Source organism: Glycine max, chromosome 13 (genome assembly GCF_000004515.6).
Source record: "Glycine max cultivar Williams 82 chromosome 13, Glycine_max_v4.0, whole genome shotgun sequence".
Classification (NCBI taxonomy): domain Eukaryota; kingdom Viridiplantae; phylum Streptophyta; class Magnoliopsida; order Fabales; family Fabaceae; genus Glycine; species Glycine max.
In genome coordinates, this window is record NC_038249.2 from 5,193,077 (window position 1) to 5,207,972 (window position 14,896).

Here is a 14,896-nt window from a genome sequence, read left to right on the forward strand (position 1 = left end):
TAAGTTGCCTAATGGAATCCCATAAGATGCGCTTACAGGCTGCATCACATGGTGCATATACATTCACAATGAAAATTTTCTGCATCTCTTGAGTCCACGTGCCCTCCAATAGGATATATCCCCTACCGGAAACCCTCATTTCCCCTTTAAAAGTTTGTTTGTTCCATACGCAAAGAAGTCCACTAGCTGTGTTAATCGTCGACTGAGATTCCCAATTCATATCGCTGTCCCCCCATAGAGATATGCACATGGCCCTATCTATATGATCTTTCTTCGTCTCCTGAATGCACAACAGTCAACATGGTGTTTCTGGACCAGTCTTCTGATAGCTGTCCATTTCACCCCTCTCCCTAATCCTCTGACATTATAGGATAGAATATTCATGATGAACTAATTCTTTTTCCCAGTAACTCTGCGTTGTTCCTGTCTATTATCTCCATTGAAGAAATTTTTTCAATGATTTTTGGTTGTTTTGACCCCCATGTCATCCCCAAATCTTTTGCCATTTCCCATTGCGCTGTTGCTTCTTCGATAAATTTGTTGCTTCTTCGATAAATTTGTTGCTACATTGGTCCCTACTTTTTGATGTATTCGTTTGTTCTGGCTGTAAGTTAGGATCTATTGAGTCTGAATCATAATCTGAAACTGAGAGGGCTGAGTATCCTTCGTTGCCTCTAATTGCTGTTTGCATTCCTTGTCGGGGTTGTTTTTGGGGATGTGTAGCTTTTGTTTTTACAGGTAAATATTCTGTCCTGCTCGGTTGGGCCACTCTCTTTCTGCACCCCCTGGCCCTTACATACACCTTAAAATCGCTCCCCGTCTCCGCTACCTGCTCTTGGTGTTTTTCCCCTTCACAATTTAAAACTGCTCCTTCCGTGTGGATGGTAAGGCCCAAATCAGGATTAGGCCCAGTAGGTTCCAAGTGTGGGTCACGTGAGTTTTTGAATGAAGTTTTTTGTGACCCGTTGTGATTTTGACTCTCAGCCTCCTTTTGACCAATCTCCAAGACATATTCTGCTTTTCCATAAATGCTTTCCGTGCACCCCACCAGCTCACACAACTCACTTTCCTTTTTTTCCCCTTGAGTTGGCAGTGCTATTCGCGTTCCCACCTGCACCTTCACCGCTAATGGCAATTTCTTCCGACATTGGGCCAGCTTCGAGCGCGATGGTTTTCCCCTTGTCACTTTTTGTCACGCACTGGTCAGGTATAGAGCCGTGTGCCTTGCTACTTCCTTCAATACCCGTTGGGTATTCATTCCCTGGGAGACTGCTTGGTATTTTCTCAACCCAATGGACGTTGCTTCCATCCATGGCTTTGGTGGCGAGAAACCTCGGCGAAGGACCACTGTACCCAGTCAATGGTGTGTCGAAGTCGCTAACGTCGGACGTAATTTCTTCCGATGACCCGGAGAAGCTCCGCCGGTGTCGGGCTCGCCTTCCTTCTGCGCTGTGAGTTTCTTCCACCATCTGAACTATGTGGGTTTCGCCGCCGATGAGGACTGCTACTGAATGGTGGATTAACGGTCGCCAAGGGATTTTGATAAGGATCCTTGCCCTGTCCAACCTCCGCCTTTCTTCCACATCGTCATCAAAGTCCACCAAAGATTTACAATTTTACCCTAATTAATTCTAAAAGTGTTCACAAAGATTTACAATTTTACCCTAATTACTGTAATTACATTGTACTGTATAACTGCGATAACATCAACAAAAGTCTTATCCTCCACAAACAAGGTGGGATTGACTATATGGATCACACAAAGCCATTGGGTTCAATTAAATACCAAATTCTCAAGGATATTGTTCACCATGAGATCCCTTTACAATTTTCTCCAATGTCCTTCTTGGTCTTCTTCTACCCCCTTTCACAGTGTTAAAAACCATACAATTTACTTTCCTCACCAGTGTTTCTGGTGGCCTTCTTTGCAGCTGTTCAAACCACCTACATAGCACTGTATGAGTAATTATCCAATTTACTTTCTTTTTGACAATGACAATCTCAATATTGCCTTTTCTTTTTGTTGGTAATGAAAATTTTGTGCAGGATAATTGAAAGTTGCATAAAGAAGAGACTTCAATGGAATAGTTGTTATGCTCGTAAAGTTTGTAAAGAAAGTGAATATTATGAAGAGATGATGCGTTACTTGCGGAAGAATCTTGCTGTATGTCCTTGACTGAATGCTATCTGATTCTGAAACTGTATTTCAAATACATTATTAGATGTTCAGTAATCACAACAATTTGTTGATAGAATTTTTTATGGCTAAAATCGATAACTGGTCCCTTAACTACATTTTAAGTCTCAATTTTGTCCTTTAAGTTTAGAAAGTTTCACTTTGGTCCCTTAAAGTTTCTCTATCAGACCAAATTGGTCCTTCCGTTAGTTATCATGCTAATCTGGTCAGCTTGGTGACACGTGGCAAACTGTGAAGATGCCATGTCAGCCAAAATTGACACTGTTAGTGCCAAAAATTGATAGTAGGACCAATTTGGTCTAACGGAGACACTTTAAAGGACCAAAGTGGAACTTTTTAAACATAAAGGACCAAACTGAAACCTAACATGTAGATAAGGGACCAAAATTACATTTTAGCCAAATTTTTTTGGGAGAAAATTGAAGTTTTAATGCTTCAAAACAAAAATTACAACACTGTAATTGAAATCTGGACTTTGTTTCTCTTTTGTTTTAGGACCAACTTTAGTTAATAGTAAATAGTTTAACTATATTAACTTGTCATTTTGTAAAGGAAAAAAAAAACTCTCATCTGTGTACTTGGATCAATGAATGCCAGATATAGCTACTACACTACCACTTCCTGGATGTTGGGCATTTCTTTTATAATTAAAATTTCATTAAATAGAGTTTAAGGGGTACACTAACCCAATAAGACAAGGAATTCAGAACCTGGATATTAAGCAGTGAGCTCATCTTCTGCTTTTGTTGCAATGCATCCGCATTTAATATGCTTGTTTTTTCACTTGCAGCTATTTCCTTATCATCTGGCCGAGTATATTTGCCGTGTAATGAGAGTATCGCCATTCAGATATTATTGTGATATGATTTTTGAAGTAATGAGAAATGGTAACTTTTTACTTGCTTGTTGCAATTCTCAAATGCATTATTTCTTCATGATGAGACCTGATTAATATTTGCTGCATATAGCATAGCTTGCAATTGAGTGACTTGTATGTAAAATCATGCCCTCTTATCCAGATTGTTGACTACCAAATGAATAGTATTTGTAAGAATATTTATGACTGTGTTCTTTTGTAACTTGAATGGTTGGAACTGGAAGAGTTGGTCATTTTCTTTGATCTTGAATTGATAATTATGTTCATAATACAGATTGATAGTAAGAAGTATAATGTTGACTTGTAAAAACTTTTCTATAGGATAGAATTGAACTTTTCTATTGGATATAATGTTCTTGGTTAGCCCTTGAAGTGACGGAAATTGTCTCTGAAATGGTAAATCTGCTTCTTCCCCCCTGTTCATAGGAAAATGCTACCTTGTCTAAATTGAGGGTGCAGACTCATCCTACATGATGAAGTGTGATTAGTAGTGAGTATGTATGGTCTAGTAGGCAGAAAGCCAAATAATATTTGTGTAAACTTGGGGATGAAGTGTGTGCTCAATATTTATTAAACCTGATGTGGATCTAAAAGCCAATTTGGCCAGAGCAACTGTTGTTGGGCATTGGCATTCAAGATTTGTGGTTTTGCTGAGTATGCTCTTGGAAATAAATATTTCTGTGTTAGAAGAAAGATAGTGGAGGGGTATAAGAAGAACATTATAAGAGGGATGACTAATTGTTTGAAGAAAGAAAATAATTATGGAAATTATTTGGTGTTCCCGATTCTTGGTAATTTGGCAGTGAATATTGATGGGATAAGCTACAGAGTGTGTTAGAACTTTGATTTTTTTTTTTGGATTGGCAAAGATAATATAGTATTTATATAAAATGAAGTACCAGAGGTACTGATATACATATAAAGTATACCTTACTGCTGGTTCCACAGTCAGACAATCCTAGTCTAACGGAGAACCAAAGTAAGGAATAATTGAAATATACATATGTTAGGGTTAATCTCAATCTCAATCACAACAATTTCAGTGTGATGATCGAGGAGATGGTGATTAAAAAATTTGGACTCAGAGAGAGATTGTGTAAAACCGCTTATTTATATTTATTCCTAACAGTAGAATACCTAATTAAATAAGGCAAAAATGATGAAATATAACAAAATATGAAAACCACTCCTAAGAGATCATTCAAGATACTCTAAGATATTCTGACTCATTAATAATATTTATGATATTTTGTATATATTTGAGCTGCTAATGCCTTTGGGCTTTTCCTAAGTTACACAGTTGTGGTAGTGTAGAGGACAATATTCCTATTTGGTTTTATTTAGTTTTTTATTATTTGAGCTGCTTATTTAGTTTTTTACTTAGTCTATGGGAGTTTATATTTTCTTCCTGATCAAAGAACTCTATCTAGTACTTGTTCACTTGTGTGCTATAGGTTAATTAAGATGCAGAATAGTAAACATTTGCTTGCAAATGAGCTGGCCTAAAAAATTCTGCATGCTTGAATTATTTGCAGAGCAACCTTATGACAGCATCCCAAATTTTAGTGCTGCAGATGTTTTAAGACTTACAGGAATTGGGAGAAATGAATTTATTGATATAATGAACAAGTGCAGATCTAAGGTACTGGATAGATTTTCCCATACCGTATACAGAAATATGTGTTTGATTCTTAGATTTCATGTATCATCATGATATTCTATGCATCTGTGGTTGTTTTATTACCTGTTCCAATTTATTAGAATTGATAACAGAGAAATGAAAAAGGGAAGAAATTCAGTTTCATTAACCCAACTAACTCAATGCTTACAGCTTCATATTTATAGACTAATCAGTTAGTTAGGACAGCTGTCCCAAACTAACTAACTATAACTAACTATAACTAACTATAACTAACTGAACAAACTAACTCAGGTAAACTAACTACCCAGAACTGCAGTAATAGCTGCAGTTCCTTTACAATACTTCAATACCCCCCCTCAAACTCAAGGTGGTTGAGACTTAGAAGAAAGATCAATCACATTGAGTTTGCCTTTTAGAAACTGAAACCTGGTTGGAGAGAAGGGTTTTGTTAAAGCATCAGTCCACTGATCAAGACCAGGAATGTGATGAACAATCAGCTGCTTGGTTAGAACTCTTTCTCTGACAAAAAACACATCAATTTCCATGTGTTTGGTCCTTGTATGGAGAACAGGGTTGTGAGTCAGTGCTACAGAACTTTGGTTATCACAAAAAATCACTGGTGTTTTAAAAGGAACACCTTATTCAGACAAGAGAGTCTGAATCCATAAAATCTCTGCTGTTACTTGGGCTAAACTTCTGTATTCTGCCTCAGTACTTGACTGGGCTTCAACTTGTTGTTTTCTTGACCATCAGGAAATGAGATTAGGTCCTAGATAAACTGCAGCTCCTGATGTTGACCTTCTGTCATCAACATCTGAGGCCCAGTCAGCATTACAAAGACCTCTAAGAGGTATAGGTTGACCTGATATAGCAGGTCTTAGTTGAAGTCTATGAGAGAGAGACCCTTTTAGATGTCTTTGAATTCTCTTGACTACTGTCCAATGTCCTATGGATTAGCCATGAATTGACAGACCTTGTTAACTGCAAAGCTTATTTCTGGTCGAGTAATTGTAGTATACTGTAAGGCTCCCACAGCTGATCTGTAAAAAGTAGGATCCGAAAATAAGTCATTACAACTTGCAGGTAGTTGTCATTGGAGAGGAGATAGGCTGAGCCTCTGTCATCTTTGTCTTTTGAAGAAGATCTCTGATGTACTTGCTCTGAGTGAGAACAAGAGAGTTACCAGGCAGTGCTTTGACCTCAATTCCCAAAAAATAGTCCAATTTTCCAAGATGCTTAAAAGCAAAGCTGGAATTCAGTTTAGAGGTAAGTTTCTGGATCAGCATAGAAGAGCTACCAGTAATTATTATGTCATCAACATATACCAGGAGATAAACAGTTTGATGTTGAGCTGTGTAAACAAACAATGAGGGGTCACACTTGCTTGCTTTGAAGCCAAACTGAAGAAGAGTGAATTGTAGTTTGTCAAACCATTGCCTAGGGGCTTGTTTTAAGCCATAAAGATATCCTTTTTAAGCATACAAACCAGAGCGCGAGTTTACAAAGTCAGGTGGCTGTGACACAGACAGATTCTTCAAGAGTATCGATTAGGAATGCTTTGTTGACATCTAGTTGAAAGAGATCCCAATTATGAGTCAATGCTAGAGTAATAATGAGTCTAATATTGACAGGTTTTATGACTGGAGAAAATGTTTCATTGAAGTCAAATGCTTGAACTTGATGAAAACCCTTAGCCACTAGTCTATCTTTGTATCTGTTAAGAGATCCATCTGAATTTTCCTTCATCCTGAAAACCCATTTACATCCAATAGCCCTTCTGTTTGGAGGAAGAGGGACTAGATCTCATGTATTATTGTTAATGAGAGAGCTGAGTATTCTTGCTGCATAGCATGCAGCCAATTGGGATCAGAAATGGCATGCTTAATACTTTGGTTCACAATGAGTGAGAAGAATTGTAGGATTAATTCTGGGTTGAAAAATTCCAGATTTTGATCTAGTTTGCATAGGGTGAGCATTAGTAGTTATGGCAGGTAAAGGAGAATGAATATCAGGGTTGGAATCTGAATGCTCTACAGAACCAGCATTAGAACCATGAAACTGAATGCTCAACAGAACCGGTATTAGAACCACCATCAGAAAGTAAATCGTGATTAGAAACAGAATTATCAACAGAAACTGGTTGAGAAGAAGCAGAATTCTCAACAGAAACGGAATTGTCAACAGAAACAAAAGTCTCAATAGAAGCAGTGGAGAAGAAACAGTAGAAGTGACCTGTGGAGAGTGAACCAGAGGAATGGAACTGAGAAAAATGAGTAGAAGATGAGGGAATAGTAGAAGAGACAGAAGATGACTCAAACAAATCAGTATATGGAAATCTGATTTCATTGAAGACAACATCTTTAGAGATAAACAGTCTTCCTGAAGATGAAAAGCACTTATAGCCTTTGTGTGAGGTTGAGTACCCTAAGAAGAGACATTCTTGTGACCTATAATCAAAGTTATGTCTGTTATAAGGTCTAAGAAAGGGAAAACAGGCAGAACCAAAAGTCTTTAAAACATTGTAATCAGGTGGTTGTTTAAAAAGCACAGTATAGGGTACATCAAAGTTAAGGGAGGATGATGGTAATCTGTTTATTAGAAAAAGAGCTGTAGTGAAAGCATAGTCCCAAAATTTAAGAGTTGAGGATGCATGTTTGAGAAGTGTAAGGCCTGACTCAACTATATGTCTATGTTTTCTTTCCACCACTCCATTTTGATGATGAGTATGTGGACATATCAATCTGTGGTTTATGCCAAGTTTAGCTAGAAAAGGGGCAAAAGGTCTAAACTCTCCTCCCCAATCAGTTTGGAGATTTTTAATTTTGGCATTAAACTTAAGTTCTACCATGGCCTTAAACTGTTGAAAAATACTGAAAGTTTCAGATTTATTCTTTAAGAGATAAATCCAAGTATACTTTGAAAAGGCATCGACAAAGGTTATGTAATATAAAAAGCCATTGGTGGAAGTAACAGGAGAAGGTCCCCAAAGATCACTGTAAATTAACTCTAAAGGAGCAGAGCAAACAATATTAGACAGAGAAGAAGGAAGTCTGTCAGACTTTCCTACACAGCAAGATGCACAAAAATCAACAGCATTTTTATTGGATAGTTGTATATTACATTGCTGTAGTATAAGTTTCATTACATGGAAATTTGGATGACCAAGTCTAGCATGCCATAGGTTGCTTGACTTGGTCTCCACAGAAGCAACAGAATTTGTACAATTAGGAAAAACAGAATTAGAATCACTGGAATTGGAAACAAAATAGGAAGCTGGTGATGAGTTGAATGGAAAGCTTTGTAGTTGAAGATTTGGAAATGAATAGAGTCCATCAGGTCCAACAGAGCCTTGAAGTAAGATCTCATTGGAAACCTGAGATTTACCAACACAGAAATGTGAATGAAATTCAAAGTAAACTTGATTATCTTTAACAAATTTACTTACACTCATAAGATTTTTAGTAATAGATGACACATGTAAAAGTTGATTAAGAGACAAAGAAACTTTAGAATTATGAGGGGAAATAAAATGAGAGGAACTAGTGGATCAAATATTTAGACCTTGACCATTACCAATGAAGATCTGGTCAGGTCCTTCAAAAACTTGGATAAGAGAGATGGTTAGAGAGAGAAACAGAGAGAGAGAACGAGAGAGAGAGAGAAACAGAGTTAGAGAGAGCGAACGTGAGGGAAAGAGAATCAGAGAACGAGAGAGACAGAGATTCAGAGATGGAGAGAGTGAGAGAGACAACGCTAGACACAGAGCGAGAGAGAGTATCAAGGAGAAAGGGAGTGTCGGTTTCTGAGAGGAATCCTAAGAGAGAGAGAGGACGCTCGACTACTAGACACCTGCATGAGTTTCCTTATGGAAGGGCTCGTTTCACAACGAGCAAGGAGGATCGGAGGAGCAGAGGTCATGTCATCAACGAAACAGCTTACAACAAAACAGAGACCAATCCCAGAGACAGCGATAACACCCACTACGAACACCCGTGGATTCAAGTGGAAGGTAGAAGGAAGGCTCGACTACAGAAAAGAATAGGATCACCTCGACAATATGTTTCTCACGCTCATCTGATAGGAGAGAAACACAGAGCTCTATCATGGAAAAACAATAAGGACATCACATCCTTTTATTTCTCTCATTTCCCAGACTCTGTGAACGAAACTTACCTCTGGAATCTATTCCAGGAGTGGGGAAAAGTGTGGGAGGTGTTTATACCTCAATCAAAGAATAAATAGGGTCAACGTTATGGTTTTGTCCGCTTCAAAGGAGTGGAGGATGCAGGCTGGTTGGAGAGACAACTGGACAACAAAATCTACATAGAAGGGAAGAAGTTGTTTGTCAACAAACCCAAGTTTCAGAGAGGAGGTAAAAAGGAAGTGGGGAGAACAGGGGGTGAAGTGGTTCGAGCAAGGAAGGTATCCATGGACCATATGGAAAACAAACAAGCCAGAATCAACAGCACGACCTCCACTGGTATGAAATCGTACGCTGAAGCTGTCAAGCTCGACCATAAGCCGAAAGAGATGGAGATTACGATGCCTTTGATGGGGAAGAAGGGACCAGAAGTTCCTGACGTATCTGTAGTCATTCAAACTGGGAAGGACAAAACTAACTGGTTGGATAATCTCTGGGTGGGCCGTTTAAAAAATAGAGGTATGTTTGAGAAGGCGGTGGATGAGGTTCAGGAGATGGTAGGTATGGATGTGAAGGTCTCATACTGGGGGGACGACGCCATTATTCTCCAAGATATGGATGAGGCTAAAGCAGACAAACTAAACCGTAGAGAACAATCCAACGGAGTGTCAACCATTCATTCCATCCAGAAATGGACGCCGGAGATGAAGACTGAATTCAGGCTGATATGGATTCATATCTGGGGTGTTCCTCTGGAGATATGGGAAGCAAAGCACTTTCAGACCTTGCTTTCGACATTTGGAGAGATTGTTGAACTCGATGAGCAGACAGTGGACCGTTCGAGGCTTGACGTCGCGCGGATTCTGATTCGCACAAAGGAGAAACCAATCTTCTCCAAATCGATGAAGGCTTTGGTTAACGACAAGGAGCATCACTTGTTTCTGAAGGAGGAGGTAGCTCGACCTATCGGTAAACGAGGGTGGTGGTCGGAGTTAGAAGCTTTATCGCCATCACCGTTCACGACGGTAATGGAGGATTCCGACGAAGACTCCATTACTAGCGTCCCTGACGGAGCTTCGTCGGAACACAGGAGGGTCGGGCGGCGGCAAAGATGGACCAACGCCATCAATCTATGGTGCATGGACTCCGAGGTCTCTTCTGATGGTGACGTGTCATCTCACCAGAGGGAGCTGCCTCCTGCTGCGACTCTGATGCACTGCGCCACGCGATAGGAGGTCCTCAACGGTCCTCTCACAGAACCTTTGCATGGAAGTGGAACGGAAGCTCGTAGGACTTCCTCTCATGATCAGAAATCTTTGCCGCATGAGGAAAAAGAAGACGCTGGCCCCAATGAAGATGACAGAGTCAAAAGCGCTGACCTTAGGGTCCTTCAACATAACCCAGAGGATTTTTCCCCAGTCCTATGCCCTGCGGTCAATACAAATTTAAATTCCCCTTCTAAAGTGAGTCACGGTTCGTTTAATAGCACTCACAATAGGGGGCCAAAAGGGGTAATGCAGAATTTGGGCCTGCATATTAAAGGCCCAGTATCATTTGGAGAAGAAACTACCCATAACCTCAAGGTTTACTCTAGGAAAAAGGTGGGTGTAGGAAGAAGGTTTTCGGGCCACACTAAGTTTGCTGAGACAACCAGGAATGCAAATAAGACATCACCTCTGGATCATGCAGACAGAGGCCTCATCTATAAGGAAGATGACGTGTCAGGGGGGTGCATCCAGACCACGTTGTTACACCTTAGCCCCAGACGTGTCTCAGCCCCATCTTGTTGAAGTCAAAAAACATAGATTGTGCATATGACTCTACTCAGTATGTGCTTGACAGAGACTTTTCAGACCACTGCCCCATCTTGTTGAAGTCAAAAAACATAGATTGGGGGCCAAAACCATTCAAGGTTATGGATTGGTGGCTGCAGGACAAGGGTTTCCAGCACCTAGTTTAGCAGCAATGGGGCAATTATCATCCTCCAGGATGGGGAGGATATGTCCTGAACCATAAATTAAAACTTCTCAAACAATGCATAAAGCAGTGGAGTTTAACAAATGGTGAAGCTAATGCTAGAAAAGTCATTATGATTAAAAAGGAGTTGAATGCTTTGGAGAATGGTACAAATGACAGACCTCTATCCCAAGTGGAAGTCACTCTTAAGAAATCTCTTCAAGTCCAATTGTGGGAGGCAGCTTATGCATATGAATCTATGTTGAGACAAAAGGCTAGAGTTACGTGGCTAAAAGAAGGGGACAACAACTCTACTTATTTTCACAGATTGATCAACCATAGAAGAAGAAAAAATGCTATTCCAGGTATTTTCATGGATGGTGTGTGGATTCATGAACCTTGCAAGGTCAAAGATGCAGCTGTCCTTTATTTCAGAGACAGATTTCTTGAGGAATGCTATAACAGGCCAACTCTGGATGGTGTCTTCTTTCCATCTCTGGATCTAAGAGACAAAGAAAGTCTGGTATCCAGATTTAATGAAGTGGAGATCAAATCTGCAGTTTGGGAGTGTGGGGGGGACAAAAGCCCTGGCCCGGATGGCTTCAATTTTAATTTCATTAAACACTTTTGGGAGATTTTGAAACCAGACTTCTTGAGATTCATGGATGAATTCTACATCAATGAATCCTTCCCAAAAGGAACTAATGCTTCCTTTATAGCCCTCATTCCAAAGATTAATGAACCTCAATCTTTCAATGATTATAGACCCATCTCCCTCATAGGGTGTGTCTATAAAATTGTGGCAAAAGTCTTGGCAAAGAGGCTGGCTGCTGTTTTACCAAACCTTATAGATGAAAGGCAAACGGCTTTTATGAAGGGGAGACACATTCTACATGGTGTCTTAATTGCCAATGAGGCTATAGCTGAGGCCAAATCTAGAAGTAAACCTTGCATGGTCTTCAAAGCGGACTTTGAGAAGGCTTATGACTCGGTTTCTTGGGGCTTTCTTGACTACATGCTCATGAGGATGGGTTTTTGTGAAAGGTGGAGGAAATGGATAAATGGTTATCTTTCTACTGCAACCATATCATTTTAGTTAATGGGAGTCCATCTAAGGAGTTTACCCCTAAGAGAGGTCTAAGGCAAGGTGATCCCCTTGCACCTTTCCTCTTCAATATTGTAGCGGAAGGTCTTACAGGTTTGATGAGGTCAGCTGTGTCCAAGAATCTGTTTAGCAGCTACCTTGTGGGATCTTTAAAAGAAGAAGTGAACATCCTCCAATATGCTGATGATACCCTGTTTTTTGGAGATGCAACTAAGCATAATGTTAGAACCTTAAAATGTGTTCTAAGGTGCTTTGAGGAGGCATCTGGCCTCAAGATAAACTACTCTAAAAGTCACTTTGGTTGCTTGGGTAAATCTGTAAGCTGGTGCAGGGAAGCTGCCTTATTCCTTAATTGCAATACTTTGGACTTTCCTTTTATTTACCTTGGAATTCCAGTTGGGGTGTCCTCTAAGAGCTGGATCGTGTGGCAGCCCATTGTAACGAGGTTTGAAGTTAAACTTGCAACATGGAAGCAAAGAACTCTGTCTATGGGGGGCAGAATCACCCTTATTAATTCTGTCCTCTCAGCCTTACCTATCTACCTTCTATCCTTCTGTGGGGAGGACACCAAGAGGCCAACAAAATTCCTTGGGTGAAGTGGGCAAAGTTTGTCTTCCTAAGAACAAAGGGGGTTTAGGGATTAAAGACCTATCTCTATTTAATGAAGCTTTACTTGGCAAATGGGGGTGGCATCTGGCTAATAATCATGACCAACCGTGGGCTAGAATCTTAATCTCTAAGTATGGTGGGTGGAAGGAGTTGATTTCTGGTACAAGGAGGAACTTCACTTCCCAATGGTGGCAGGACTTGAAGAGCATATTTCAGTAGCATCACAAGGACTGCTTTATTGATAATTTAATATGGAGGGTAGGAAGGGGGTCCAGTATCAGTTTCTGGAAGGATAAATGGATGGAGGGAAATTGTAATCTCCAAGGAAAATATCCCCAATTATATTTGATCAGTAAACAGCAGAATTCACCAATCAATTCTATGGGAGATTATGTGGAAGGTAGGTGGGAATGGAAGTTATCATGGAGAAGGGACTTTTTTGATCATGAAATTCAAGTGGCAGCTGATTTCCTAGCTGAGATCGATTCTGCTCTCATTCAACAATCCAGCAGAGATCCTTTGGTGGAAGCCAGACACTAATGGAATATTTTCAACAAAATCTGCCTACAAAGTGCTGCAGGAGTCTCACCATAATGATAGTGAGGACATTGTTCTTAATTGTATGTGGAAATTGAAAATTCCTCCAAAAGTGAGTGCATTTTCTTGGAGATTTTTCAAAAATAGACTTCCCACTATGGACAATCTCAGAAAGAGACAGGTCACAATGCCTTCTTATAGCTGTCCTCTATGTGACCATGAAGAAGAATCGATTTATCACCTTATGTTCAACTGTGAAAAGACTAGGAGTCTTTGGTGGGAGACAATGAGATGGGTTAATAGAGTGGGTCCTCATTCCATGGATCCAAAGAATCACTTTTTACAATTCACCCAGTGGAATAGCAAAGCTAGGACAATCAAAAGATGGGAATTTCGGTGGCTAGCCCTGTCCTTCTCCATTTGGTCTCATAGAAACGCCATTCTTTTCAAGAACCAGCCGTTCACTCCTGAAAAGGTCATGGATGATGCCTTGTTCCACACCTGGTCCTGGCTAAAATGTGTGGAGAAGGACTTCAACATGCACTTTACTTTCTGGTCAACCAATCTAAAGGATGTTTTTTCCTAGAGGGGATGGGTTTGTACTTTGGTGGGCTGCCTTCGGTCTCTCCTAATGGGGTGCAGACTGTATTTGTATTGCTTTTATCTTTGTATTTTCAGTACACCTAGTACTGGATTTCATATATAATATATTGATTTTTGCTGTGCAAAAAAAAAAAAAAAGGAGCTAATTGCTGAATATTTTGGGATTTTCCAGTAACATGAAAAGATGCTCCAGAATCAGGGATCTAATTAGAATTATTAGACTGTAGATCGATATTTGTCAACATAGCACTAGGTGGATGAGAGGTTGAAGCTTTATAGCTGTTAGGATTTATCAAACATTGGAGGGATGCGAACCATTAGTGGTCTGTCTAGAAGCAGCATTAGAGGTGTTTTGCTGTGAAGAATAATTCTGAGATAAGTAATTTTGGGCTGGTTGATAATTCTGACTTGACTGATATGAGTTAGGAGGTGGAACTGAGCGATCATTAAGTGTCAAATTAGGATTTGGTTGATACTTTCTGATCATATCGATAATGACAATGAGAAGCGGTATGACCATACTATAATCTTGTGAGCTAGGAGAAGAGCCTCAATTTCTGCAATCGGAAGAGGTTCAAACTTGCTTTCAACCACTAAAATAACAGAATTATAACCTCGTGGGAGACCTTTGAGCAGCGCATCGACATGCTCTTGAGGAGAAATCGGACTTCCTACCGAAGCAAGAGAATCAGCGATCTCCTGAACTTTGGGAAGAAACGCATGCATCGACTTATCCTTGAGCATTGTAGATCGCAGCTCAGTGCTCAATTTCCTTGCTTGAGCTCGCGTTTGTTTGTTGAAGTATTCATGAATCTTCTCCCAGACTTGATTTTCTTTTCCGATTTGACAATCTGCATTAGTAAGAAATTGCGGTGGAATCAAAGGATTTGCAATGAAACATTGAAGCTGGTGTGATTTGATCGCTGGTTTAACTTGTTGATGCCATAACAGAAAGTTGGAGTCATCAAGCTTTTCACTGATCGAATTAGGAAACACGGAAGAGGAGGGAAAGGAGTTGTTTGATTCTGCCATTATTGATCGCTTGATCGAACTAGGCTCTAGATACCATATTAGAATTGATAACAGAGAAATGAAAAAGGGGAGAAATTCAGTTTTATTAACCCAACTAACTCAATGCTTACAGCTTCATATTTATAGACTAATCAGTTAGTTAGGACAGCTGTCAACAGCTGTCACTAACTAACTAACTCTAACTAACTGAGCAAACT

At 39.8% G+C, this 14,896-nt stretch overlaps 1 protein-coding gene across 6 annotated transcripts in view; it reads left to right on the forward strand.

Annotated features, from left to right (window-relative positions):
• LOC100799939 (protein FAM91A1) overlaps positions 1 to 14,896 on the forward strand; it is a 72,983-nt gene that overhangs the window by 28,333 nt on the left and 29,754 nt on the right. For 4 of the 6 annotated variants that reach the window (XR_417535.4, XM_003541223.5, XM_006593826.4 and 1 more), the window contains exons 3-5: positions 2,047 to 2,164; positions 2,988 to 3,084; positions 4,610 to 4,716. Coding sequence is in view for 4 of the 6 variants with exons in the window: in XM_003541223.5 (XP_003541271.1) it covers positions 2,047 to 2,164; positions 2,988 to 3,084; positions 4,610 to 4,716 (322 nt within the window). In the remaining 2 variants the exon portion in view is untranslated. Of the gene's footprint in view, positions 1 to 616; positions 1,957 to 2,046; positions 2,165 to 2,987; positions 3,085 to 4,609; positions 4,717 to 14,896 lie in introns of those variants that run through there. The other 2 variants (XM_006593827.4, XM_006593829.3) reach the window with 2 other exon arrangements.